The sequence below is a fragment of the Aotus nancymaae genome, unplaced genomic scaffold, assembly GCF_030222135.1.
Source record: "Aotus nancymaae isolate 86718 unplaced genomic scaffold, 86718_ANA_hifiasm-v0.15.2.pri h1tg000043l, whole genome shotgun sequence".
Classification (NCBI taxonomy): Eukaryota; Metazoa; Chordata; class Mammalia; order Primates; family Aotidae; genus Aotus; species Aotus nancymaae.
The window spans coordinates 171995-198371 of record NW_026988457.1 but is presented as its reverse complement, the minus strand read 5'-3'; the positions used below and the strand labels follow the sequence as shown (position 1 = coordinate 198371).

General features: G+C 37.8%; 1 protein-coding gene across 4 annotated transcripts in view; it reads right to left on the bottom strand.

The window, feature by feature from the left end:
* The window catches only part of PAN3 (poly(A) specific ribonuclease subunit PAN3), a 166183-nt gene that overhangs the window by 112085 nt on the left and 27721 nt on the right, over positions 1-26377 (bottom strand). For all 4 annotated transcript variants that reach the window (XM_012471065.3, XM_012471067.3, XM_064361715.1 and 1 more), the window contains exons 2-4: positions 17964-18085; positions 15402-15468; positions 14026-14096 (exon numbers count right to left, since the gene is read on the bottom strand). In XM_012471065.3, coding sequence (XP_012326488.1) covers positions 14026-14096; positions 15402-15468; positions 17964-18085 — 260 coding nt within the window. The remainder of the gene's footprint in view (positions 1-14025; positions 14097-15401; positions 15469-17963; positions 18086-26377) is intronic.

Below are 26377 nucleotides of genomic sequence, written 5' to 3'. Positions count from 1 at the left end.
CCTCTATTCTTAATAGTCTGATCAGTCATATCTTGCTGGTTATTATGAAATAAAAGCATTCTAAAATGCCATGTCCTATTGATAACCAGCTTTTCTGCTCCACTTATGTGTAATTTAACATTGCACACAAAAATTCCCAATCCCCTTGATATGGTTTGGCTCTGTGTCCCCATCCAAATCTCATCTCAAATTATATTAATAATTCCCATGTGTTGAGGGAGTGACTGCATCATGGGGGTGGATGATAGTGAGTGAGTTCTCACAAGATCTGATGGGTATATAAATGTTTGACAGTTCACATACACTTCTCTCTCCTGCCTCCCTGTGAAGGAGAGGCTGCTTCCCCTTCCACCATGATTTTAAGTTTCCTGAGGCCTCTCAGCCATGTGGAACTGTGAGTCAGTTAAATCTCTTTTCTTAATAAATTACCCAGTCTTGGGTATTTCTTTATAACAGTGTCAAAATGGACTAATACATCCCTTTTCTTGTAGTAAAACATCCAGCAGAGGCCAGGCACAGCAGCTCACACCTGTAATCCTACCACTCTGGAAGAGCAAGGCAGGAGGACTGCTTGAGGCCAGGAGTTCAAGGACCAGCCTGGGCAACACAGTGAGACCCCCATCTCTACCCACCCTCCCCCAAAAAATTGTTTTTAATAAGCCAGGTGTGGTGGTGTGCCTGTAATTCCAGCTATTCAGGAGGCTGAAGTGAGAGAATCACTTTAGCCCAGGAATTCAAAGCTGCAGTGGGCTATGACTGTGCCACTACACTCTAACTTGGCAGAAGAGTGAGACTATCTCAAAAAAACAAACTGACCAGGTGCAGTGGCTCATGCCTGTAATTCCAGTACTTTGGGAGGCCAAGGCGGGCAGATCACCTGAGGTCAGGAGTTTGAGACCAGCCTGGCCAACATGGTTAAACCTTGTTTCTACTAAAAAATACAAAAATTAGCCAGGCATCGTGGTGCATGCCTGTAATCCCAGCTACTCTAGAGGCTAAAGCAGGAGAATCACTTAAATCCGCGAGACAAAGGTTACAGTGAGTCAAGATTATACAATTGCACTCTAGCCTGGGCCATAAGAGCAAGACTCTGTCTCAAAAATAAAACATAAAAACAAACAAACGAAAACGTCACAAGGCCTGAATAAAAGTTCTCAAGGGCAAGAAAACGTTTGAAAATATACTCTAAAGTAGCACTTTTCAAACAACAGTGAACATAAGAATCTTCAAGGGATCTTGTTAAAATAAAAGATTCTGATTCAGTAGGCCTTAGGGCAAGGCCTAAGATTCTGTGTTTCTAAAGACGCTCCTAAGAGTGCACTCCTGGTTCAGTAATCGCACTTTGAGAAGTAAAGTTCTCAATAACATCAGAGAAAAGATCTGGAGAAGAAATAACGAGTGGTACAAACAGAAATTGGGGCCACTCCCAAAAATGAAAACAAGTAGGGGTTTAAAAATTCAACATATCAAGTCCTTGTGGCTCCTTGCCCCTTTGGAGCTTGACCTCAACATTGAGAGCTTTTAAGACCACTACTTGTAGTCCCCAAAGCCCTAGCTTTTCCAAAAACCTTTGCCGCATTTCATAAAAGCCAGTTCCAGCTGGGCTTGGGGGCTCACACCTGAAATCCCAGCACTGTGGGAGGCCGAAGTGGGAGGATCACCTGAGGTCAGGACTTCAACACCAGCCTGGCCAATTGGTGAAACCTCATCTCCACAAAACACCAAAATTAGCCAGGCGTGATGGTTGATGCCCATAATCCCATTTATTTGGGAGGCTGAGGTGGGAGAATCACTTGAACCCGGGAGGCGGAGGTTGCAGTGAGCCAAGATCATGCTATTGCACTCCAGTTTGGGTGACAAGAGTGAGACTCCATCTCAGAAAAAAAAAAAAAAAAAAAAAGCCAGTTCCAGTGGTTTAGGACTAAGGGAAGTCCACTCTCATTCCTAACAAGGGAGGTAAGCCTCTAGACTCACTATGTCAAAGGAAAGAACAGTAGAAGGTAATTTTAGGACTTTTAGTTCTGAAGCCTTAGATGCACACACGTATACTTTTTCATTCCTTGACTTACTCGACATTTCAGTATAAACCTCTCTATCATTCTTAAAAATAAAATTATCAAGAAGATCTATTCTCTTCTCCCAAAAAGCTCAGAGTCCAGCTAAAGGAACAGTCTATAAATACACTACTTGTATAGAAATTGTAGTTAAAGCTACCAAGTAACAGACCAATTTTTAGATCACAACTCTTTTGTAATTGCAAAACAGCACCATCTCCAAAATGCCTCACATTATCAGTCTCATATTATTACATATCATGGTCTACTCATCAATAATAAACTAGAGAAAACGAACTGTTGTTTCAGGACAAAAAGTTTTCAATGCTGTGAATTACAAGAACCTCCTTTGAACATCAAAAACGTAATCATTGTATAAATAATCATTTCACTATTTGTACTCTGAAACAATGTAGTTGTTTTTAATTTTTTTTTCTTCTAGACAGTCTTGTTTTGTTGCCCAGGCTGGAATGCAGCAGCCCGAAGATAGCTCATTGAAGCTTCAAACCCCTGACCTCAAACGATCCTCCCACCTCAGTCTCCCACACAGCTGACACTACAGGTGCACACTACCATGCTCCATTAACGTTTTAAAATTTTTTGTGGAGACCAAGTCTTGCTATATTACCTAGACTGGTCTCAAACTCCTGGCTTCAAGTGATTAATCATTAATGGTATAATTTGATATTTCTTATAATTACAGATATGCTAAAGAATCAGGATATTCAATGAACAGAAAAAAAAAAAACCATTAGGAGTCAGAGGAGATTGTAAAAGAAATACAGGCTTATTTTGAAACAAAAGTATAGTAAATCCTAGCCTAGAGGTTTCTTAATTGATGTATCTAAGACCCTTAGGGGCGTCAGGGGATAGGTTGTAGAGTGGATACTGGAAAAGATAATAAATTCATATATTCATTTATGCAGTGTCTGAAAGGAGATATATTTCACGTATGTGTACTACTATTTTTCAAGTTTGTAAAGATGTTCTGATTAATAAAACATAAATCATTTTAAAGTGTCATTTAAATCATTCATTGGGCCAGGTGAGGTGGCTCAGGCCTATAATCTAAGCACTTTGGGAGGCTGACATAGGAAGATCACTTGAGGCCAGGAGTTCAAGACCCACAGGGGCAATACAGTGAGACCCAGTCTCCACAAAAATTTTAAAAATTAGCTGGGAATGGTGGCATGTGCCTGTAGTCCCAGCTAAACTGGGTGGATGCAACAGGAGATCACTTGAAGTCAGAGTTTGAGACGAGCCTGGGCAACATGGCAAGACACCATCTACCATCTCTACGAAAAATAAAAAATAAAAATAAGTAAAAAATGAGAAAAATAAATTATATCAAACATAGCAGAACATAATTTATATGTGTAAACATATATATACATTTTTTAGCCTCTGCTATGAGTTAGGTCATTGAGGGAGACAAACATTATCCATATAGTAATTTTAAAAAGTCTACAACGCAGTCTTTACTCATGTTCTTAAAATCTCAGTATTACAAAGGAATTTTATGCTACCAAAAATAAAATAAGTTGGAAGATCTTGCTATGCAAGGGCACATTCAATTTTTAAAGAACTGGAACACCAAACTGCAACTTCTTATATCCTTGTGCTTTAGACTGGAACCACAATACGTAGCAGATATGAAGAAATAAAATAGCATGCCAAAGTTATTAAAATGTTTTGAGTGAAAATAAGTTGTTATAGTTTTTGAGACAGGGTCTTGCTCTGTTGCCCAGGCTGGAGTGAAGTGGTACAAATACCACTCGCTGTAGCCTCAACCTCTCGGGCTTAAGTGATTCTCCTACCTCGGCCTCCCAAATAGTTGGGACTACAGGAGTGTACCACCAAGCCAAGCTCATTTTTGTAGTTTTTGTAGAGATAGTGTTTTGCCATGTTGCCCAGGCTGGTCTCGAACTCCTGGGCTTGAGTTATCCACTCACTTCAGCCTCCCAAAGTGCTGGAATTAGAGGTGTGGGTCATCTTGCTAGGCCTTTTCTTTTTTCTTTTTAAAGACGGGTCTCACCATGTTGCCCAGGCTGGTCTCAAGCAATGCTCTTGCCTTATCTTCCTTTCAAAGTGGTGACATTACAGGTATGAGCCACCATGCCAGGCCAGTTTTATTTCTTTAAACAAGAAAGTTATTTCCATGATAATCTATCAATTGTAATGAACATTAAAGTTTTCTATCAATTTCAGTCCCTTACCAAATGTATTGTTTATATTCACAGTCTTGTTTTGTTGCCCAGGCTAGAACACAGTGGCCCGATCATAGCTCATTGCAGCTTCAAACCCCTGAACTCAAACCTCTCACCTCAGTCTCCTACATAGTTGTCACTATGTAGCTGCCAGAATGTCTACTGGTTTGTTAGCAAAAGGTTTCTATTTTATTTAACTTGTATGTGTACACTTTTTCAGAAATGGGTTTTACTATAATTTAAACAAAGATGGTAGATAAGGAAAAGTGGTTTTGTACATACTTTTGATACAGACAAACAAATTTTTTTTTTTTTTTTTGAGACAGAGTCTCACTCTATCGCCAGGCACCAGGCTGGAGTGCAGTGGCACAATCTCGGCTCACCGCAACCTCCGCCTCCCGGGTTCAAGCAATTCTCCTGCCTCAGCCTCCAGAGTAGCTGGGACTACAGGTATGTGCCACTACGCCCAGCTAATTTTTGTATTTTTTAAGTAGAGATGGGGTTTCACCATGTTGGCCAGGATGGTCTGGATCTCTTGACCTTGTGATCCGCCCACCTCAGCCTCCCAAAGTGTTGGGATTACAGGTGTGAGCCACCGCACCCGGTCTCAGATAAACAAATTTTTAAATTGCAGATCCTAATAGAAAACTATAATAATAACTACCATTTGACAAGCACAAGGCACTATACACATTTTATATCCATTAATGTATTTAATTCACATAATTCTGTGACATAGGGCCTATTTTATGCCAACTTTACAGATGATAAAAATAAGTCTGAGAGGAAACCTATTACCTCAAAATTAATATAAGGTCAGGTTCTAACACTTGTACTCTTAACTATAACATCTTGTCTCCAACTCAAAGAAATTGATTCCACACTCTACAATACTTCTTAACACATTACAATTTTAATGTCGTTCTAGCTAAGCCTAAGATAACCAAATACAAATACTCAAATGAATAAATCTTTTTTTTTTTTTGAGACGTTGTCTCACTTTGTCTCCCAGGCTGGAGTGCACTGGCAAGATCTGGGCTCACTGCAACCTCTGCCTCCCGGATTCATGTGATTCTCCTTCCTCAGCCTCCCGAGTAGCTGGGACCACAGGGCGCCCACCACCACACCCGGCTAATTTTTTGTATTTTTAGTAGAGATGGGGTTTCACCGTGTTAGCCAGGATGGTCTTGATCTCCTGACCTCTTGATCTGCCCACCTTGGCCTCCCAAAGTGCTGGGATCACAGGCGTGAGCCACTAAGCCGAGCTGAATAAATCTTTTTATATTTAATTAGCATGGATGCAATCAATGAGAACAGCTAAAGACTTCATTCAAATAACTAAAATTAAAAAGTTCTCCGTCCCTATTTCCAAAATACAAGGACAACAAATCTTGAGAATAAAACAGAGTTGGGGAAAACCACATGGTTTTGGTTATGTTTAACCTGGAGCTTAGGCTAGCATGCTTGTGGATGAGAATTTTAAGTTCACCTTTACAAATTCACTCCCCACACCTACCTACTAGGAAAACAGGGATGAGCTACCAATAATGCTAGGCACCTAAATACCAGCTATTACACTTTGCAAATAGAATGACCAGATTGTAAAGAAGTCAACCAGCTAACCTCAGAATGATCTACTAGTTTGTAGGTCCAAGTGGTAAATGTACCATCATTTCACTAAACCACGATTACTGTGTAAGAACTCAAAATCTGCAAAGCTGTAAAAACTAGATGATGAGTATAGCCAACAGTATTACAAACTGTATATAAAAGTCATACGAAAATTTCAGTTCACGTTTAAACACGATAAAGCATCAAACACCATATCACCACACTCACCTTTAAAAAAAGGGCTTCCAAAAGAAACTCATGAGAGCTCTTGTTAAAAAAAAAAAAAAAATCAATCAATAGAACAAAATTCTCCTACAATCATGAATTTGGAGGAAGCTTTCTTGATTCAACAAAAACAAATGGTCACTGTACACAAAGTGCCAATTAAAATAAAGTACAGGAAGTACACGGTTGAACCTCACACTTGTTAAAACAAAATTTAATCTGTTCTTTCCAAAGTACATCTTTATGTCAACCCAATCCAGGAAACTCAACCACAAATACTCTTTACTTAGCAGGAAAAGAAAGTCAACTCTCAAAGTCTTTCTCTATAAAAACTACCATATTTTTAGCAAGTTTCAATCTAGTGTTACCCGTATATTTTAAGAAAAGAATAGACTGAGACTGGAGATAACCAACAAAAAGAACATTCAAGCCTACCAGTTAAAAAACAGAAAAAAGAGAGAACACACAGCCATTTACTAAGAGAAACTGATTAATGGAGATCATTCACAATAAAAATCGCAGTGTATTCAAATTAATTACATAAAAACAATAATAGCCCTTTATATTCAAATTACTAACTCATTAGATCAGATTTCCATGTTATTCTAACAAAAAAGGGCTTAATATTTTGCTATTTTAAACATAGTATGAGAGAAACAGAGTAAGCATGACATTTCAAAACTGACAGCATAAATTACTTGCGAAACCCAAGACCAAAAACAATATGGAGGAAAAGACTGTAATATCTGATAGAAGAGATTTACATCTCTAATGTACAAAGAGCTCTTACAATGAATTTTTAAAATAGCCCAATAAGAAATGAGCAAAGGACATGAAAGAACATCAACGACCAATAAACACAGAAGTCTATAGCACCATCAAATTTAAATGAGGATTTTGGCCTATAAAATTACAAAAATATTAAAGATTTGTATATAGCCCAGTGTTTCCAAGACTGTAGAAAAACCAGCCCCTATTAGTTGGAATATAAATTTGTGCTGCATTTCTAAAAAGTTTTCTGTCAATTATCAAAAATTCAATTGTATATACTTGCCCTAGAAATCATTTTGACAGAAATTTACACTGAAAAAAATTACTTAAGTAGAAAAAGCAGGCATAAAGTTAAACGATCTATCATCTCCTCCTCTCCATATTATCAGTGGCCTATTTTTCACCCTATAGTAAACTCAGTCAATTTACCCTTCTCATATTGCCCTATGTAATTTATATTGTCTATGGAAATTACTTTATCTCTCAAACTGCCATTTCCCAAAAGAGAAAAATAGTGTCTCCCAAAGAATTGCTCAGGGAGCTAAATAATATGTTAAATATAAAACAATTTATAAAATCATTATTTAATTTTACCATATTATCTGGAACAAATACAGAAAATCATCATCCATATAAATAAAATCAAGGTTCTATCTGTCTGCAATTACATTGCAAGAACCCCCAATGGATTTTCACATAATCTGGAGGATACGTTTGAGAAGCTAACAGGAAGAAGTTTCTGTGAGGAGGAAGGCAAAAAATTAATACTGGGGGAGGAGGAGGCCTGAACATCTCAAAGAAAAGGTAGACATCCTCAGAGCAGATACAGAACCACGTTTCCAGAGGATAGTTTTAATATAGCCTGATCCAGAGTGAGTAGCCAGGGATACTTATTTAACAACAGTTAACAATTTCCAAGCAAAGTTCAAAATTTGACCAACACCATGTATTACCTACTACCAATAACAGTCACCACTTCTGTGCCCGGCAACACATCCCATTTAGTCCTCAAAACAACCTTACATAGTAGGTTCCACATTATCATTTTGCAAATGAAGAAACAAAAAGGTTTACTAAAAGACACAAAAATAATCAATGAAGCAATACAAATTCAATCCTGACTGTCTTGCATCTAACTCTAAACCCTGAAGCTTTAACCACTATTCAATACTGCCATGTTATTATCATTCCTACTGTTTGTTCTCTGAGAAATTAAAATTCACCAAGAGGCTCTGAGTAAGCTATAAACAGGAACCACATATGGGTGCCTCCCCCACCCCCCAAACTTGGACTCCAACAACTGTGCCAGTTTCCACAGGAAAACATATCTATCTCTAAGCCTAAAAGTTCACCTGAACATGGCTTAGGCTGAGATGGCACACATTCCCTCCTACAGCTTTTTTTTTTTTTTTTTTTTTCTGAGACAGAGTTTCACTCAGTCACCAGGCTGGAGTGCAGTGGCGCAATCTCGGCTCATTGCAACCTCTGCTTCCCAAGTTCAAGCGATTCTCCTGCCTCAGCCTCCTGAGTAGCTGGGACTACAAGCGGATGCCACCACGCCCAGCTAATTTTGTGTATTTTTAGTAGAGACAGGGTTCACCATGTTGGCCAGGATGGTCTCCATCTTTTGACCTCGTGATCCGCCAGCCTCAGCCTCCCAAAGTGCTGGGATTACAGGCATGAGCCACCTCACCCGGCCCTCACTCCTCCATCTTGACAAGCGGAGGTGAATGGATGTTTAGTGATTTCAGAACATAATAGCTCTGAGGGCATTAATTTGGAATTCTAGCCACAATTTCCCAGAAACATTACTGAACAATACTTAGTGGGTAAAATATACTGATGGGGCTTACTGGAAATCTAAACACCAAGTAAAACATTATTTCTTTGAGAACATGCATAAAGAACCTAAAAACAATTGTTTTACAGATTAAATTTAGATTGTAATCTCCTTTAAAATTTTAGTTGTTTTTCAATGTCTTCTCCATTTTCTCCTTATTTTCCCTGACATCAATACTTGATTCAGTATGCCAAAAGGACCTAGCCTAACCTCAGCAGGATTAAGACAAGATTTATATCCAAACTGTCTACGCTATAATCCTATTAATTTCTCCAAATTTACTTATCTTTCTCCATAAAGGAACTCTACCGTAAATACGCTCTAGTCCTTGTTATTCCATATTTTCTTCCCTAGAGTAGAAATAATGTAAAAGTCATCTTTCAAAGAAAGACTTTAAAATAGAAATGCTGTAAGAAAACTTTTAAATGTCAAGTTAATCAGGAAACATAAAATATTTACCATCAGTTAGTTTTGTAACAGAGAGGGATGGATGCTCTTAAAGATAAAGAACAGTGCAAAAGGGAGACCCAAGCTAGGTTCAAACAAAGAAGAAAGTAGAGAAAAGTACTGCTAGTAAATTTTTCTCTTAAGCAGAATAATCCAGAACTGTGACTCTAGCATCCACATCTCCTCACAAATAAGCTATCAGCAGATGAACCAGCCAGCTCCCTTTGGTCTCTACTCCCCTAGTCCTAACCAAAAGCTTTAAAAGCAAGAACAGAAGAAATAAACATGATAATTCTGAAGTCTCTGCCTCCTAACCCCAAATAATTTAACTTGTTATTAAAACTTTAAAAAAAATTTACAGAGGTGAAAAATCTGTTATCTCACTATTAGAAATATAATGTAAATATCCAGGTAAAACTGAATATTGACTGAAATAGCATACTAAAGTAAACCAAAGAAATATAAATGATGGGTATCAGACTCTTTTTGCTTTAATAAATGGAAGTAGTAGGGGGAAGCTGAATAAGCATGTGACTAGGTGAACAAAAAAAGAAGGTGAAGAAGGGCAATAGCCCAGAAAAATACAAAGGGGGAAGCCAGGAGGCATGCTAGAACAAATTTGAAATATTTCTCATTTTGCCTAGGACTTGCCTCAATCACAGGTGGTTGCCCTACATAAAAACTTCTATCTTGGCAAGAATCATTAGCAAGATATCATAGCACTGAACCACTTCATTTATGAGTATCTATATTCCAACATCTAATTATGTTGTAAAGATACTTTGTTCCCAAATAATTTCTCATAGGAAATTTTAATGCTTGTCTAGATCACATTTGTGATTCACAGTGACTCTCAAAACTACTTCTTTTCAACACAGTGCTCAAATTTAATTTTGTCTATCTGCTATTAAGGTTTATTCATGTAATAATCTCTTGTATATTAACTCTTACTTTTAACAAAACTCAAATAATGGTTATTTTTTTGATCTATAAAATTAGACATTCCTAATGTGGCAAATAAAAGAAAATCAGTGCTTCTCAAACATCAAAAAAGATAACTTACTAAAAAAAATCTTCTATACATCATGGTCCTATAATGAATTACTAGAAAAATGATTCCATATTTGAATGTCACAGTATTATCAAATTGTTATAGAAGTCTCTAGACATTTGTTTTCAGTGTTTATCTCCTAACAGACAATTCAAGGACTAATACTGGTCCTGGGACACATGAGTATTATTGCCCTAAGGCATACATTCTCAACACACAACTCTTCAATAAGTTTCTCACATAGTTAACAACAATTATACAGCCCAGATATGGCTGTGACTCTTCTGTTTTTTTGTTGTTGTTGTTTTGAGATAGGGTTTTGCTCTGTCACACTGGCTGGAGTGCACTGAAGTGATCACAGCTCACTGCAGCCTCCACCTCCTCACCTCAAGTCATCCTCCCACCTCTCAGCCTCCCAAGCAGCTGGGACTACAGGTGCTCACCACGTCACCTGGCTAATATTTTTAGTTTTTAGTAGAGACTAGGTCTCACTACATTGTCCAGGCTAGTCTCAAACTTCTGACCTCAAGTGATCCTTGAGCCTTAGCCTCCCAAAGTACTGGGATTACAGGCATGAGCCACTGTAACAGACTCTGTACTATTTTTACACCCCACATTTTCCTTTGAGTTCCTAAAGATACTAAGGTCCTCAGCCATGTTTTCTTAGTTTATCTATAATTCTCAGAATGAAGAAGAAAAGAATGAGTTTACTAAAGCTCCTACCTCTATCACTTGTAAGCAAGCGTACCTTCTGCCTCTATCACTTGTAAGCAAGCATACCTTCTGCCTAGGTATCTTTGCCTCTATACATTCCTCATCCTCAAAAAACCCAATTTGAAACATCTTTTCTCCATAAATTCTTCAGGATCTAGAGAATTCTTTGCTACCTAGCAATCATCAAATATTTAAATTGCCACTAATTAATATATTGCTGAGTAAAATGTTCTATCTCAGGTTCATGTATTGTATCTCCAATTAGATTTAAGGGAAGAAAAAAATTGAGTCCTTTCTTTTCAATTTGTCCACACAGCATATAGTAAAAATGACTACTATACAAATACCTGACTAATCTGACCCCAGTAAATCACATAACCCCAAAGGCAAAAGTTAGCATATCTGGCTCAGAGATTGGCCCAACTGAGATTTTCAGAAAATAATTTATCTCACTAGCTATGAAATAGCGGTAAATATAGCCTACCTGTTCTCCTATATCATTATAAAACAAAATGCCACTATGTAATCATGCTAACCTGCTGAGATAAATTTGGAATTACAATATTAATAATTTTGAGTTACTTCCAGTAAAATTACTTTGTTAAACAGATAATTTCTTCATATGCCTTTAGTTCACAATATGTAATATGCCATACTCCTATGCCAAGAGTATTTCTAATGTAAAGAGATTTTGAGATTTGAAACTTCCTCAATTCAACCATTAACAATGTAAAAATATATGCAACCTGTACCCAGATTTCTACCTATGTTGCTCACTACTGGAAAAACTGTGTCTCTAGATTACACATCATTTTAAATGTAAATGGCAAGAAAATATGATCCTTCAAGCTATATGAACATAAGAACCACAAATTTCTAAGTAGAAACTGACATGTGGATGCTTTCAATTTAGACAGACGTAAAGCTTTAAAGATGAATGACATCACAGCAACTATGGTAAAGATGAGGTCATGCTCATCATTTCACAGATGGGACGATTACAGCCTAGAAAGTTGGCAAAAGGTCAAAAAATGGGAGATTGAGGACCTCAAATATCACAGTACTCATGTTTCTGTATTAGTCTGCTTCCACTGGATACATTCTAATTTCTCTCCAAATATTTAGGTCACCTTCTATTAACATTTTATTATTTTTAAATAAATTATAAAAAGAATAGGTATTGTATCTTCCCTTTCTCAATTTCTAATAATTTTTATTATTTTCTCAAAAGTAAATGTCAGGAACTCTAAATCATATATTTCCACTTTAAGACATATCTCACCAACCTCTTATATTAGAAATACTTTTAAATATTGTTATTTTACTTTTACTTTCTACTCATACATCAGCAATGCTAGTTATTAACTGATTTTTTCTTTTTGGGTCTCACTCTGTCATCCAGTCTGGAGTGCAGTAGCATGATCTTGGCTCACTGCAGCCTCAACCACTCAGGCTCAAGCAACTCTCCCACCTTAGCCAATCAAGTAGCTGGGACTACAGATGTGTACCACAACACCCGACTAATTTTTTTATTTTTAGTAGAGATGGGGTCTTGGTATGTTATACATGCTGGTCTCAAACTCCTGGGCTCAAGCAATTCTCCCGCCTTGGCCTCCCGAAGTGCTGGAATTATAGGCCTGAGCCAACTCACCCAGCCAAGTTAACTGATTATTATTTTTAAAATGAGAAAAAGTCATTAGGGAACTGCCTAAGACCATTTAAAGACTATGTTTTCCTGTAAAGAGCTCCAGATAACTTGTCCAGCTTGTATTTGCTTTTCAGCATTTTACTGCTTGCTTCCACATTGTTAGGCTTTGTCTACTGTCCTGAGCCTGTTTCTGTCCAACTCTATTACACTTCCAACATATGGATTTAGAAACAAAGTATTCCAGTTTATATGAAAAGTATGTCAACCAAGAGTAAATTTATCCATGATAACAGCCTATAAGAAAATCCATTAAATTAAACCCATAGATTTTAGTCTATCAATTCTAGTTGCTAAAAAGCATTTTGTAATTACCTTCCTGTTCTCATCCATGTCTCAAAATGGAAATAACATTAGATACATGAGGTTTTAATATAATTTACATCTGTTCTCATAACTTTCTTTTTGTCTTAAGAAAATCTAATCTTTCTGAATTTTTTAAACCACTTTATTGAGGTCTGATTGACATGTAAAATGCCACACATATTTAGGGCATTCAACTCAATGAGTTTGGAGATAACTATGCACTGCGAAGTCATCACCACCACAGTCTTCTTGAATTTCATTTTATACTATCTGCTGATCAGATCCTTCTTAAAAGTATCTTAAGTTAGTCTAAAGCTAATATTCATGATATATTGAAATACTTTATCTTCATTTCTGAGCTTTAATTTTATATTTATTAATCTCATTAAATTTGGGGTCTGCTTCCATTACTTAGGAAACAATGTTATAACTTTATAGTAACTCTGAACATCTTTAGCTGTTACTGATCCTAATCAAAAAAGACTATCTTCTCTAGATGATTATTAGTATTAACAAGATTCTCATTAAGACTCAAAGACATCAAATTATTCAGTCTGTCACAACATCAGCCCTTATAAAATACTTCAAAAATCTATACTTGGCCTATCAATCTCAATTCCAAATAAAATTAAATTTCTAAGGTGAAGCAATTTTCAACTTTTTTAATTGCTGGGCCAATTATGAAAAGTTGAAAATTTTAAGTTTGCTTTGTGATGAGGAGTAAATTAGGCAAGAATCTTTGAAATTTAGATAAAGCCATCAAAAATAAAGTTAAAACATAATGAGTATGCTTACAATGGGTCACATTAACAGCAACTATAACATTAGATGTTCTTAAAAACAGAATATATTGAGATAAATAAAATGAACAAAAATAAGCAGGATTTCATCCCTTCACACAAAATCTCTATTCCATGTACATAGATCAAATTTCCACATATAAAAAGATAAAGGATAAACAAAAGGCAAGAAAAACACTAAAGCCCATAAAAAACTCTCCCTCCACTTATGAAAACATTGACGCTACATAGGTAACAATGCCAATATCACTTCTAAATTCCATTTAGTTTCATTCAAATTTCAATTTCACCTACCTTTCGTCTCTGAGAGATGTTGAGGGCACCAAAGTCATTAAACAAGGATGAAGCAGGTGACGTTAGAGGATCTGAAAGGTAAGTTACATAAGTTTCTACACATGAAACTCGGGTAACCCAGAAATCTAATAAATGTTTAACTTGACAATGCCTATATAGTAAAAAATCAAATGCCACAATAATTATATTTAAAACCTAACACACAGATATGTTCAAATATTTTCTGAGCAAATAAAACACTAACTGGCGAATCAATTTGCTTTCAAATATTCAATAGCTATATGGATTAGATCTATTTGACTAGACCAAAAAGAAAAAATCGGAGAAAAAAACCTCTTAACCATACTATTGTGAGTATGTTTATGAAGGAAGTAAGTCGACCTAAAGTAAATAAAGGTTTGTAATCTGGAGACCAAATCTTGAGAAGGATAAAAAGGAGAGTGGAGGGTGGGGGCAGTGTCAACTATACTCATGCTCTTGAGAGATCCAGTCTTGGATCTCAACACATCAACAAGGCTTTAAAACCATCTACTTTACAAACTATTCCACATTTTATAAAGTCTATCACCAGTTATTTGATATTATTACTAAAAAGATAAATTATTAAGTTGTTAAAGATGGAAATATTACATTTTTCAAAACACAAACATGAAATCCAAAGATTTCGGAGGTTCAAAATTCCACTACTCCATACAAAGAAGTTACAAACAAAACTATATATCTTAATTATTTCTCACTTTACAAATAAGAAGTCTCTCTGAAAAGGCATGCATGAGATATACTGAAATATTTAAATTTCTGAGCTTTTTTATTTATTAATCTCATTAAATGTTCTGCTAAATCCTAAAAAGTATATAAATGCCTTTAAGTAAAGGAACCTTAAATCTCTTCACAATGTAGTACATATAGACCGCTGCTTCATTTCTCTGCCTTCTTCTTCCTGGATTTTCAGTCTCACCTTCATTAAAATTAACATTAATTTAATATTAAATAACTAATAGTGCAAAGAACAAGATGTTAATAGCACATTATATAACTTATATACTTTTCTTTTTTTTTTAAGAATAGAGACATGGTCTTGTTACACTGCCCAGGTTGGGTTTTTTGTTGTTGTTGTTTCCAGGTTGCTTTTAAACTCCTGGCTCAGTCAGTCCTCCCACCTGAGCCTCCCAAAGTGCTGGGATTACAGGCGTGAGCCACCGCGCCTGGCCTGGAATCTGAATCTCAATAGTTAGATTTGAGTGCGAAGATAATAATTTTTATTTTCTTCTTTATACTTGTTTACAATTTTCAAAATTTCTACAATGGTTGCATATTGCTTTTAAAGTAAGAAATACATACACAGACACACACAAGCAAAATGGACCAGGTCTTACCATGGCCTGCATATGGCTTGGCACTGTCATTTAGAAGGCTTGGGGAGCTGCTACTATTAGTCATTCTCTGAAAAACAAAAAATGTATACATAACATCATTGAGGAATACTGAAATAAAAGTATCCAACCAAGTAAGACTGACCCTCTTTGCTTCTTCCCCTCCAATCTACTGTTTACATTACTGACAATCTAATCTTCCTATACCTATTACCACTTGGATCACAAAAACCACCACACGAAATGCAACACATGAAATGAAAATTTTACTCACTAGCTAGGTATTTAAAGCCAAAGTTACAGACCTATTTTGAATTGTGTTACCGTAATTTATTAGCCTGGGCAAAACACCTAAGTTTCCTTGTCTGTAAAACATAAATTCCAATATCCACGCAAGAGGGTATACGGTGACTATGAATAAAACCAGTAAATGCTCTAATATCCTTTCTCAATTTGTACTATCGTTCATACACCTTATAAAGCTTATAAAATTAGGATATTTTCTGTTCTCTAAACACGTTCCATGCTTTATTGACTCACTCCATTGCCTCTATGGTCTCTCCATCCTGTAAGGCCCTTTATCCCATGCCCACAAATCCTTGTCTCATATATAACATCTAACTCAATGCCTTAAAAAGTGTAAGTTAGGAATTTCTAGCTCTGGCTTTAATTCCAGAATCCTGAATCTGTACACTCAACTTCTTATTTAATGTCTGCATAATTTTAAAAGAGGAGAAAAGGGCTAAGTTTCAAAAGTAATTTTAATACAAAAATTTATATTAAGAAGTACCTGAAACTGTAGCTCACAGGCAGTCAAAAGAAGTTATAACTATACATTAAACTAAATTATTCATAAAACATAACCATTTCTGTATATGGCTGTACATGTTTGTTTATAAACAACTCTCAGCATGCATATCTATGTGAAACCTCAGCTTTTACATAAATAAAAGTTAAAATAATTCAAAAAAGCATTGGTTTCATACAGACCTTAAAATCAGTCCAACTAGGAATATAAACACTAGGCCAGGAGTGGTGGCTCAGGCCTGTAATCCCAGCCTGTAATACGTCTTTTGGGAGGCCATGGTGGGAGGATCACTTGAGATGAGGAGTTCAAAACTGGCCTGGGCAACTCAGAGAGACCTTATCTCTGCTAAAATTATTTTTATTAGCCAGGCTTAGTGGCATACACCTGCAGTCCTAGCTACTCAAGAGGCTGAGGCAAGAGGAGGATCGCTTATGCCTAGAAGGTTGAAGCTGCAGTGGGCCATGATCGCACCACTGCACTACAGCCTGAGTGACACAGCAAGACCCTGTCTCCAGAGAGAGAGAGAGAGAGAGAGAGAGAGAGAGAGACAGAGACAGAGACAGAGAGAAAGAGACAAAGACAAAGCGAGAGAGAGAGAGAGAGAGAGAGAGAAATGTAAAGACGAATTTACATTTCTTGTGTTTAAATATCTTATTGTAATAATGGAAAAAAACATCCAATAGTACATCACAGAAACTAGAAAGGACAATACACTGCCTTTACTATTATGGCAGTTTTCCAATTAAGAACACTGGAATGCCTTACAACTTTATTCCAATTCTACAAAATTGTTCAATACTCATCAACAAAAACAAATCTATACACAAATGTCCTGAGCATTACATGCAGTCATATGATAAACAAAGGGGGAAAAAGGAGCCAAAAAGAACAAAGTGGAGTCAAAAAAAATTCGAAGACTTTTTTTTTTTTTTTTTTTGAGACGGAGTTTCTCTCGTTACCCAGGCTGGAGTGCAATGGCACAATCTCGGCTCACCGCAACCTCCGCCTCCTGGGTTCAGGCAATTCTCCTACCTCAGCCTCCTGAGTAGCTAGGATTACAGGCACGCGCCACTATGCGCAGCTAATTTTTTGTATTTTTAGTAGAGACGGGGTTTCACCATGTTGACCAGGATGGTCTCGATCTCTTGACCTTGTGATCCGCCCGCCTCGGCCTCCCAAAGTGCTGGGATTACAGGCTTGGGCCACCGCGCCCGGCCTCAAAGACATTTTTAATGTAAAATGCTCCAAGTACTATAACTTTAAATTTAATATTTTAAGCATTAAACAAAATAAAGCTAGCAATATGCTTCTATATGCAAAGAATATTCCTGAGAGGATACAAAGGAAATGTGTAACCAGTAACGGTAGCTATCTCTAGGAAGATTAACTGGAAAGGTGGTGAGTAGTAACAGGAGGGAGATCCTTTTGCAACTCAACTTTTATAATACATGTATAAACTGCTCAAAACGTAAGTTTAACTAACATACATACAAAACATACAAGTGAAATTAGTCTCTATCTACCCTCTACATACTCCCATCACTCTTGCCCCTAACCCTACCAAACCCCCACTTACAAAAGCTCTCATTAACTCCAGCCCTATGGGAGATGGTTTACCTATATCTCACCCATCTCACTGCCTCCTAAAATCTCACCTCCCACCTAAAAAATGTAGGAATAAATGAAGACTCTATATGTCCCCTGGTTCTAGAATAAACTTCATAGTTTAGTGCAATATGAATTTAAACTAAGGATACCTGCATCAGGGGATATTTTGTTTCTACAGGGCTTCCAAATCCATTGACTCCAATAAAGCTTGTGCTAAAATAGGAATCTGTGAGACTCGTATCAGTTAAAGCACCTCCATCCATTCCTGGAACTGAAAGAGAAGGAAAATTCAAGTATTTAAAATTATTTCAGAGGATGAAACATTGATTTCACTTCTATTTTCCTAAGTAAGTTGTAAAGTCTCAAATCTCTGTGACACTTATTTTTATTTACCAGTTCATAACAGGCAGGATCAAATAAAATTGGCCTGAATCTAGAAATCTGTTAACAGTGCTCAAGCTGACTAAATATTTCCCCCTAAGTAATATATTTTATATGAATCACCAAATAGCCCCTAATACAATATGATTAAGTTTCTAACACTTGCATTTCCAGTTTCCTCATCAAGTTTTCTTTCTTCAGCTTACTAAAAGGACAACAATTTCTCCTGTGAATCATCAGATGGTAAACAGAAGCAATTTTCTCAAGACTGTTTCTCACAACACATCTTTTGAAACAAACCAGCAGACAGACGCACACTAACTCAAAATTCAGGGGGAAGAAATTCTGCAGAAGTAGCTAGTGGATGGAATTCAGGAATACTGACAGTTGAGTTTAAGATAGGATGATATTGAAGGATTGTAGAACTATTAGAGTAATCAATGCAACACTGTGTCTTAGACGTTACTTCCTGATACATACTTAGCATGCAGTTATTTTCTAATCTGCTAGTTTAATGGTAAGCTGGGCTGCAAGTGGGCTTGCTCTTCTCCAGGCAGAGTAGAGTTATCGAGAAACCCCCTTCAGTCCCAGTAAGAAGCAACCTACAAAAATGTGGGTCTCTTTGGAAAATAATCTGAGGTAATTTTTATTTTCTTTGTTGTCTTTTAAATTTATTTCCCAAAACATTCATAATGAAAATATACTGCTTTTATAATTACAAAGTTTATTTTAATGGTTCATATCTTTTGGTGATTATAACTTCAGGATATAGCTGAAGAATAACATGAGAAGCACCTAAACATTTATATAGAAAAAGTTCATCAAGTTGATTTATATACAAATATTAAAGTATTATTTTAACAAAAAATTAGAAACAATGTGAAATGTCTGGGGGAAAAAAGAACTTTTTATTATCTGAGGAATGCAAACCCTTTTAGTATCAGGCCCAGAGAGGAATTAAAATGGGACAACAGTCATGGCCTACTCCCCACTTTGAGCTATGTACTCATCTCTTGAAATTGCCTGCTACTGCCACAAGTAGCTATAAATTAACCTAATAATGCCACATTGGACACTGTAACCCACACCCTACAGCTTAACAAGGCATAGCCGAATTAATGTTATTTCTGTAAGCCAATGAGAATTCCTGACACACTTTCACTCCCTGTCCACCTATTTTACCTTTAAAAATCCACTACTGCTAATCAGAGGATATGTTCAGGGCAACTTGAATCTATGCTCCTTGAGGGTTGCAATTCTCAAGTTTGGCCCAAATGAATTCTCTACTTTTCTTTTCTTTTGTAAAGACCAGATTTTGTTATGTTCCTCAGGCTGGTCTCGAACTCCTGTCCTCAAATGATCCTCTCATCTTGGCCTCTCAAAGTGTTGGGATTACAGGGCCACTGTGCCCAGCTGACTCTATTTATATTAATTTTACCTCAGTTTCTTCCCTGTAGGTCGACATGTCTAACAGAATGATTAAGTAAATCCACTGAAAAACTACTATGAAATAATTCAAACTCATGGTAATTAATGCCCAGGATAAATTTAATATAATTCAGCAAAATAAAACTAAAATAGAAAGACAGACAAAATAAGACTGGGAAAATATCAATCATTGTTGACGCTTGGTAACAGGGATGACACAATCCTCTCTACTTATATCAAAGTTTTAAATTTTCCATAATAAACTATTATAGAAAATGATAATAAAGACTAAATAATTCTATGTGTCTGTGATATTGTGAAATAAATATATATTTCTTTTGTGTTCATCTATAGTTCCTAGCACAGAGCTCCTATCAAAAACTTGTTACCTAAGCAACAGGTGCTAGGGGCATCTTTTGTTCAAATATTTGGTCTTTGACCTCAGTTCCTAACACAGACCTCCTAAATCTCTTGGAATTTCCAGGGTGATAGGAGCATCTTTTGTTCTAAATAGGTGACTCTTTTGTTCTAATGAGATACCTAGATGGGAGCTGTTCACCAGAAAGACCAAGCCCTGATTACAAGTTTGGAAGTTTCACCCCTATCCACCCATCTTCCAGTGAGAAGAGGGGCTACAGACTGAGTTAATAATTTCCCTTGCCTGTGAAATGAAGTGTCCATAAAAATCTCTGAACAGTGGGGTTCAAGGAGTTTATGGGTCAGTGAACACATTTATAAGCCAGGAGGGTGGCACACCCAAACTCCACAGAGAAAAAAAATCCTTGTTCTATCTACCTTTTCATCTGACTGTTCATCTGTATCCTTTGTAATAAACCAGTCAAGTAAGCAAGTGTTTCCTCCCTGAGTTCTATGAGCCATCCTGGCAAATTATCAAACCTGAGGAAGGGTCATGGGAACTCCTAATTTGTAGTCAAGTTGGATAGAAGTATGGATAATCTGGGTACCCATTAATTGTGACTGGTATCTGAAGTGGGGAGCATTCTTGTGTGACTGAGCCCTTAATCCCTGGAGCCTGTGCTAACTCCAAGTAGTGTCATAACTGAATTGCAGGACACCCAGGAGGTAACTAGATAATTGGAGAATTGGCCGGTGTGGGGAAAGAACTCCACACAAGATTGTCAACACATCTGGCTGTGTGAGAATGTAATAGAGAGAAGGCCGGCGGTGGCTCACACCTGTAATCCCAGCACTTTGAGAGGCCAGGGCAGGCAGAATCACTAGGTCAGGAGTTTGAGACCAGCCTGACCAACATGGAGAAACCCCGTCTCTATTAAGAATACAAAATTAGCTGGGCATGGTGGCGCACGCCTGTAGTCCCAGCTACTCGGGAGGCTGAGACAGGAGAATTGCTTGAACCCGGGAGGCGGAGGTTGCGGTGAGCCAAGATCGCACCATTGCACTCCAGCCTGGGCAGCAAGAGTGAAACTCCATCTTAAAAAAAAAAAAAAAAGGGAAAGAAAGATGTTCGTCATTTATCTTATGACTTTTTTACAATGTAGTTATTTTCACGATGATGATGATGACGATGATGATAGAGAAATCCATAAGGGGAGAGGTTCCTCCATTCCACCAAAACCTTTAAGGCATCTACTCTTCACAATTTCCTAATAAAATAGAATGGTTACACCAAAATAGAGTATACAATTCTAGAGTAAAATTGTTTTCTAATATAGCATTTTTATTTCAAATGCTTTACCCTTCAAAGGCATTTATTTGTTTTTTATAAATTTCAAATCCAATTTTCTCTCTTTTCGCCTTTTATATAAGCCCCAGAACAATTATTGAACATGCCAAGAATTCAAGTATCTATGGTCAATGTCTTGTCTTATCTTAACAGATTTTTATGTTCCTTGAAAGCAAGGTCCACTGCACATAAGCATAATGAAATACAGGTAAAAATTGATGAATATTAAACTGTTGTCAGAGGACAATAAAACCATCTTATAAATTTCCCACCTTTTAATAATACCTTATCATTAAGAAATAGAATTTGTCCCCAAAAATAACCAAATTTCAGGTAGTGATTTTCACTGCATTAACACTGGTTTCAGATACACAACTCTGATGGAAGAAGCCTTAAGCTCCCTAACAGAGGACACCTGACTGGACTTAAACAAAACAGGAGTAGGTGGCAAGGGAGTGCTGATATGGCCAGAAATCGATGGTATCAATTATTATTATATTATTATTATTATTATTTTAAGAAAAAGGAAGAAAGGAAGAGAGAAAGAAAAAAAGAAAAGAAAAGAATGAAGAAGAGGAAGAAAAAGGAAGAGAAAGAGGAAGAGAGAGCGGGAATATTGCTTTATTGCCCAGGCTAGAATGCAGTCTAAAAATGGGAATTGAAAACCTCTTTTATGCCAATAATTGTGCTTAACAATGGAGACAGGAAGGAATAAGGGAAGAAAATAACAAACAAGCAGCCAATCAATATTTCATTTAAACCTATGAAATGCTATGCAATTATTGAGGAGTGATTTACTTGCAATTATGTAGTCACTCTTGGAATAGGTGTGATATGGTACTGATAAGAATGTATGTTTTGTGTATTTGAAGTGGAGAGTTCTATAAATGTTTATTAACATTTGAACCGGGTCTGAATTCAAGTCCTGGATATCCTTGTTAATTTTCTATCTCGTTGATCAGTCTAATATTGACAATGTGATGTTACAGTCTCCCACTATTATTGTGTGGGAGGCTAAGTCTCTTTATAAGTCATTAAAAACTTGTCTTATGTATCTGGGTGCTCCTGTATTGGGTATGTGTATATATAGGATCGTTAGCTCTTCTTGTTGCATTGATCCTTTTACCATTATGTAAAGTCCTTCTTTGCCTCCTTTGATCTTTGTTGCTTTAAGGTCTATTTTATCAGAGGTGAGAATTTCAACTCCTGCTTTTTATTTATTTATTTATGTTTGCTCTCCGTTTGGTTGGTAAATCTTCCTCTGTCCCATTGAGTCTTTGTGTATCGTTGCATGTAAGATGGGTCTGGATACAGCATACCGATGGGTTTTGGCTTTTTATCCAGTTAATAATATATATGAGTTTAATACTGCCATCTGATGCTAGCTGGATATATTTTTGGAAAGGCTGATACTGGTTGTTCGTTTATATTTGTAGTGCTTCTTTCAGAAGCTTCTGCAAAGCAGGCCTGGTGATGGTAAAATCTCTAAGTACTTGCTTGTTTGCAAAAGATTTTATTTTTCCTTCACTTTTGAAGCTCAGTTTGGCTGGATATGAAATTCTGGGTTGAAAGTTCTTTTCTTTAAGGATGTTGAATATTGGCCCCCACTCTTTTCTGGCTTGTAGGGTTTCTGCTGAGAGATCTGCTGTAAGTCTGATAGGCTTCCCTTTGTGGGTAACCTGACCTTTCTCTCTAGCTGCTCTTAGTATTTTCTCCTTCATTTCAACCCTAGTGAATCTGACGATTATGTGCCTTGGGGTTGGTCTTCTTGAGGAATATCTTTGTGGTGTTCTCTGTATTACCTGGAGTTGAATATTGTCCTGTCTTACTAGGTTGGGAAAGTTTTCCTGAATAATCGCCTGAAGAGTATTTTCCAACTTGGATTCATTCTCTTCATCACATTCAGGTACACCTATCAAACGTAGATTAGGTCTTTTCACATAGTCCCGTATTTCTTGGAGACTTTGCTCATTCTTTTTTATCCTTTTTTCTCTAATCTTGACTTCTCGTTTTATTTCGTTAAGTTGGTCTTCAAACTCTGATATCCTTTTTTCTGCTGGATCAATTCGACTGTTAAAACTTGTGCATTCTTCACGAAGTTCTCGTGTTGTTTTTCAGCTCTATTAATTCACCTATATTCCTCTCCAAATTGTCTATTCTCGTTAGCATTTCATCAAACCTTTTTTCAAAGTTCTTAGTTTCTTTGCATTGGGTTAGAACAAGTTCTTTTAATTCACAGAAATTTCTTATCATCCACCTTCTGAAGTCTACTTCTGTTAATGGAACGCACTCGTTCTCGATCAGGGCTTGTTCCGTTGCCGATGAGGAACTGTGATCACCTGTAGAGGGAGAGGCATTCTGATTTTGGGTATTCTCAGCCTTTTTAAGCTGGTTTCTTCCCATCATTGTAAATTTATCCACCTGTCGTCTTTGTGATTTCCGACTTTCAAATTAGGTTTCTGAGTGGACGTCAAACTTGTTGATTTCCAGCGCCCAAATCTGAGCAATCCACTGCACCGGCCAAAACAGCGGTGTTAAGATTGATGGTGCTTTTCTGCTCGGGAATCGGCCAAAAGGGGACCCAGTCTTGCTCACTCTGCACCAAGAACTGCCGTGCTGAGGTGCCAGCAAAACCGCCACGCCGGCCACAAGGGTCACGCTAGCGACCCGAGGGGTTCCTCCGCTGGGAATCTCCTGGTCCGTGAGCCATAAAAATTCATCTGAAAGTGTGGCGTCCTCTCGTTCTCTGCACTTTCACTAGGAGCTACTATCCCGAGCTGCTAGTGGTCAGCCATCTTGGATCTCTCCTCAATTATTATTTTTTAAAGTAAACATCCTACACACGCTTATACATACATTTGACTCTTCTTGTTTTGGAAGGCAGAAAATGTGAGAAATGAATTAAAGACTTTTTTTTTGAGGCAGGGTCTCACTCGTTCACACAGGCTGGAGTGCAGTGGCACAATCTAGGCTTACTGCAACCTTCACCTCCTGGGTTCAAGGAATCCTCCTGCCTCAGGCCCCCAAATAGGTGAGACTACAGACACAAGCCACCACACCTGGCTAATTTTTTTTGTTTGTATTTTTTTTGTAGAGACAGGGTTTCACCATGTTGCCCAGCCTGGTCTTGAATTCCTGAGCCCGAGCAATCCACCCACCTCAGCTAGGATTACAGGCATGAGCCACCTCACCTGACCTAAAGATGAAATTTACAATCAAAAGGGAAGCAGGACTTAAAAATTTGGAAAATTATCAGCCTGGCTAGGTTGTAAAGATTAAAAATGGGTATTGGGCCAGCCATTGTGGCTCATGTCTGTAATCCCAACAATCTGGGAGGCCAAGGTGGGCAGATAACCTGAGGTCAGGAGTTCGAGACCAGCCTGTCCAAAATGGCAAAACCTTGCCTTTACTAAAAATACAAAAATCAGCCAGGCATGGTGGTATGTACCTGTATTCCCAGCTACTCTAAAGGCTGAGGCAGGAGTATCACTTGAACCCTTGAGGTGGAGGCTGCAGTGGGTCAAGATGGCACCACTGTACTCCATCCAGCCTAGCAAACAGAGCGAGACACTGTCTCAAAATAAAAAAACCGGGAGGCGGGGTATTGGAAGAGAGTATCACAAGCATGGCCAAGCGACCCTTTGATAAGGTGATTAACCAGCCTGGGCAACACAGTGAGACCCCCATCTCTAAAAAAAAAAAAATTAAAATCAAAAAATTTAAATTAAACAAAAAAATAAGGAGATTTGTATAGACACAAGGAAGCAGGTGATATTCATCAAGACAATGGAAGAATGAACCCAAATACATTTTAGATTGCTTCAAGGCTGCCACACCCCACCACAGGCCCACAATGGCAGAGCCTTGCGTACAGAACTATTTTCTAGGGAGAGCCCAGCTGCCCAGGGTCGCCTCACATCTCTGCACCCCTTTTTCTCAAATAAGGCTCCCTGACTGCCCTACTGTGGCTCAAGTGAGGCCAGGTGCAGCTCAGGCCACCACTCTGGAGGGCAAAAGTGGGCCCAAGTGGTAAACCTTAGTGATGCTCACATGGTGTTAACTCTTCAGGAGTGCAGTACACTCAGAGGCATGGCTATGCCCACCTAGATTTCAAAGGATTTCTCAGAAAGCCTCAGGGGCTAGATGGAGAAATGCCACGGGGGCAGGCTGCAGCAGAGAGCTCTTACCAGGGTAATGTCTGGTGAAGTTGTGAAGGTGAGGCTGCTCCAGAGACCCCAGAACTGTGCAGCCACCAACATGTAACAACAGCCTAGGAGAGTCAGAGGCACCAGACTCCAACATGTGAGAGCTGCATTAGGGGTTGCCCCAGATAAAGACATAGGGGCAGGGTTCCCTAGGGCCTTCAGGACCCACCCTGAGTCCTAGTGTGTCCAGAAGGCAAGAAAAAAAGTTAAGATTATTTTCAGGCATCAGATTCAATGTTGTTTGCCTTGCTGGGTTTTGGGCTTTCTTGGGAACTGTTATCACTTTCTTCTTTCCAATTTCTCCGTTTCTGAATGGTAGTATCTATCCTATGTCTGTCCTACCACTGTATTTCCCAAAAACTGTAACTTGTCTGATTTCACAGGCTCATAGCTGGAAAGCACTTTGCCTTAGGATGAATAATTTGAGTCTCACCCATACCTAATTTAGATGAGACTCTGGGCTTTTGAATTGGTGCTAGAAGACTTTTGAGACGATTAGGATAGAATTAATGTTTTTTGCATGGGACAAAGACATGGATTTAAGGGGTCGGGGGCAGAATCCTATGGTCTGAATCTCCCTTCCACCTCCTGCAAAATTCAGGTGTTGAAACTTGACAATGTGATAGTATTAAGAGTTGGGGCCTTTAGAAGGTGATTAAGTCATGAGGGCAGAGCATGTCATGATGTTAATGGAATCAGTACCCTTTTGAAACACAAGGAAACTGTTAGACCCTTCTACCATGCGAGCACCTGGCAACAAAGCACCATCTTAATGAAGCATAGACAGCAGCCTTCATCAGACACCAAACCAACCCACACCTTGATCTTGGACTTCCCAGCCTCG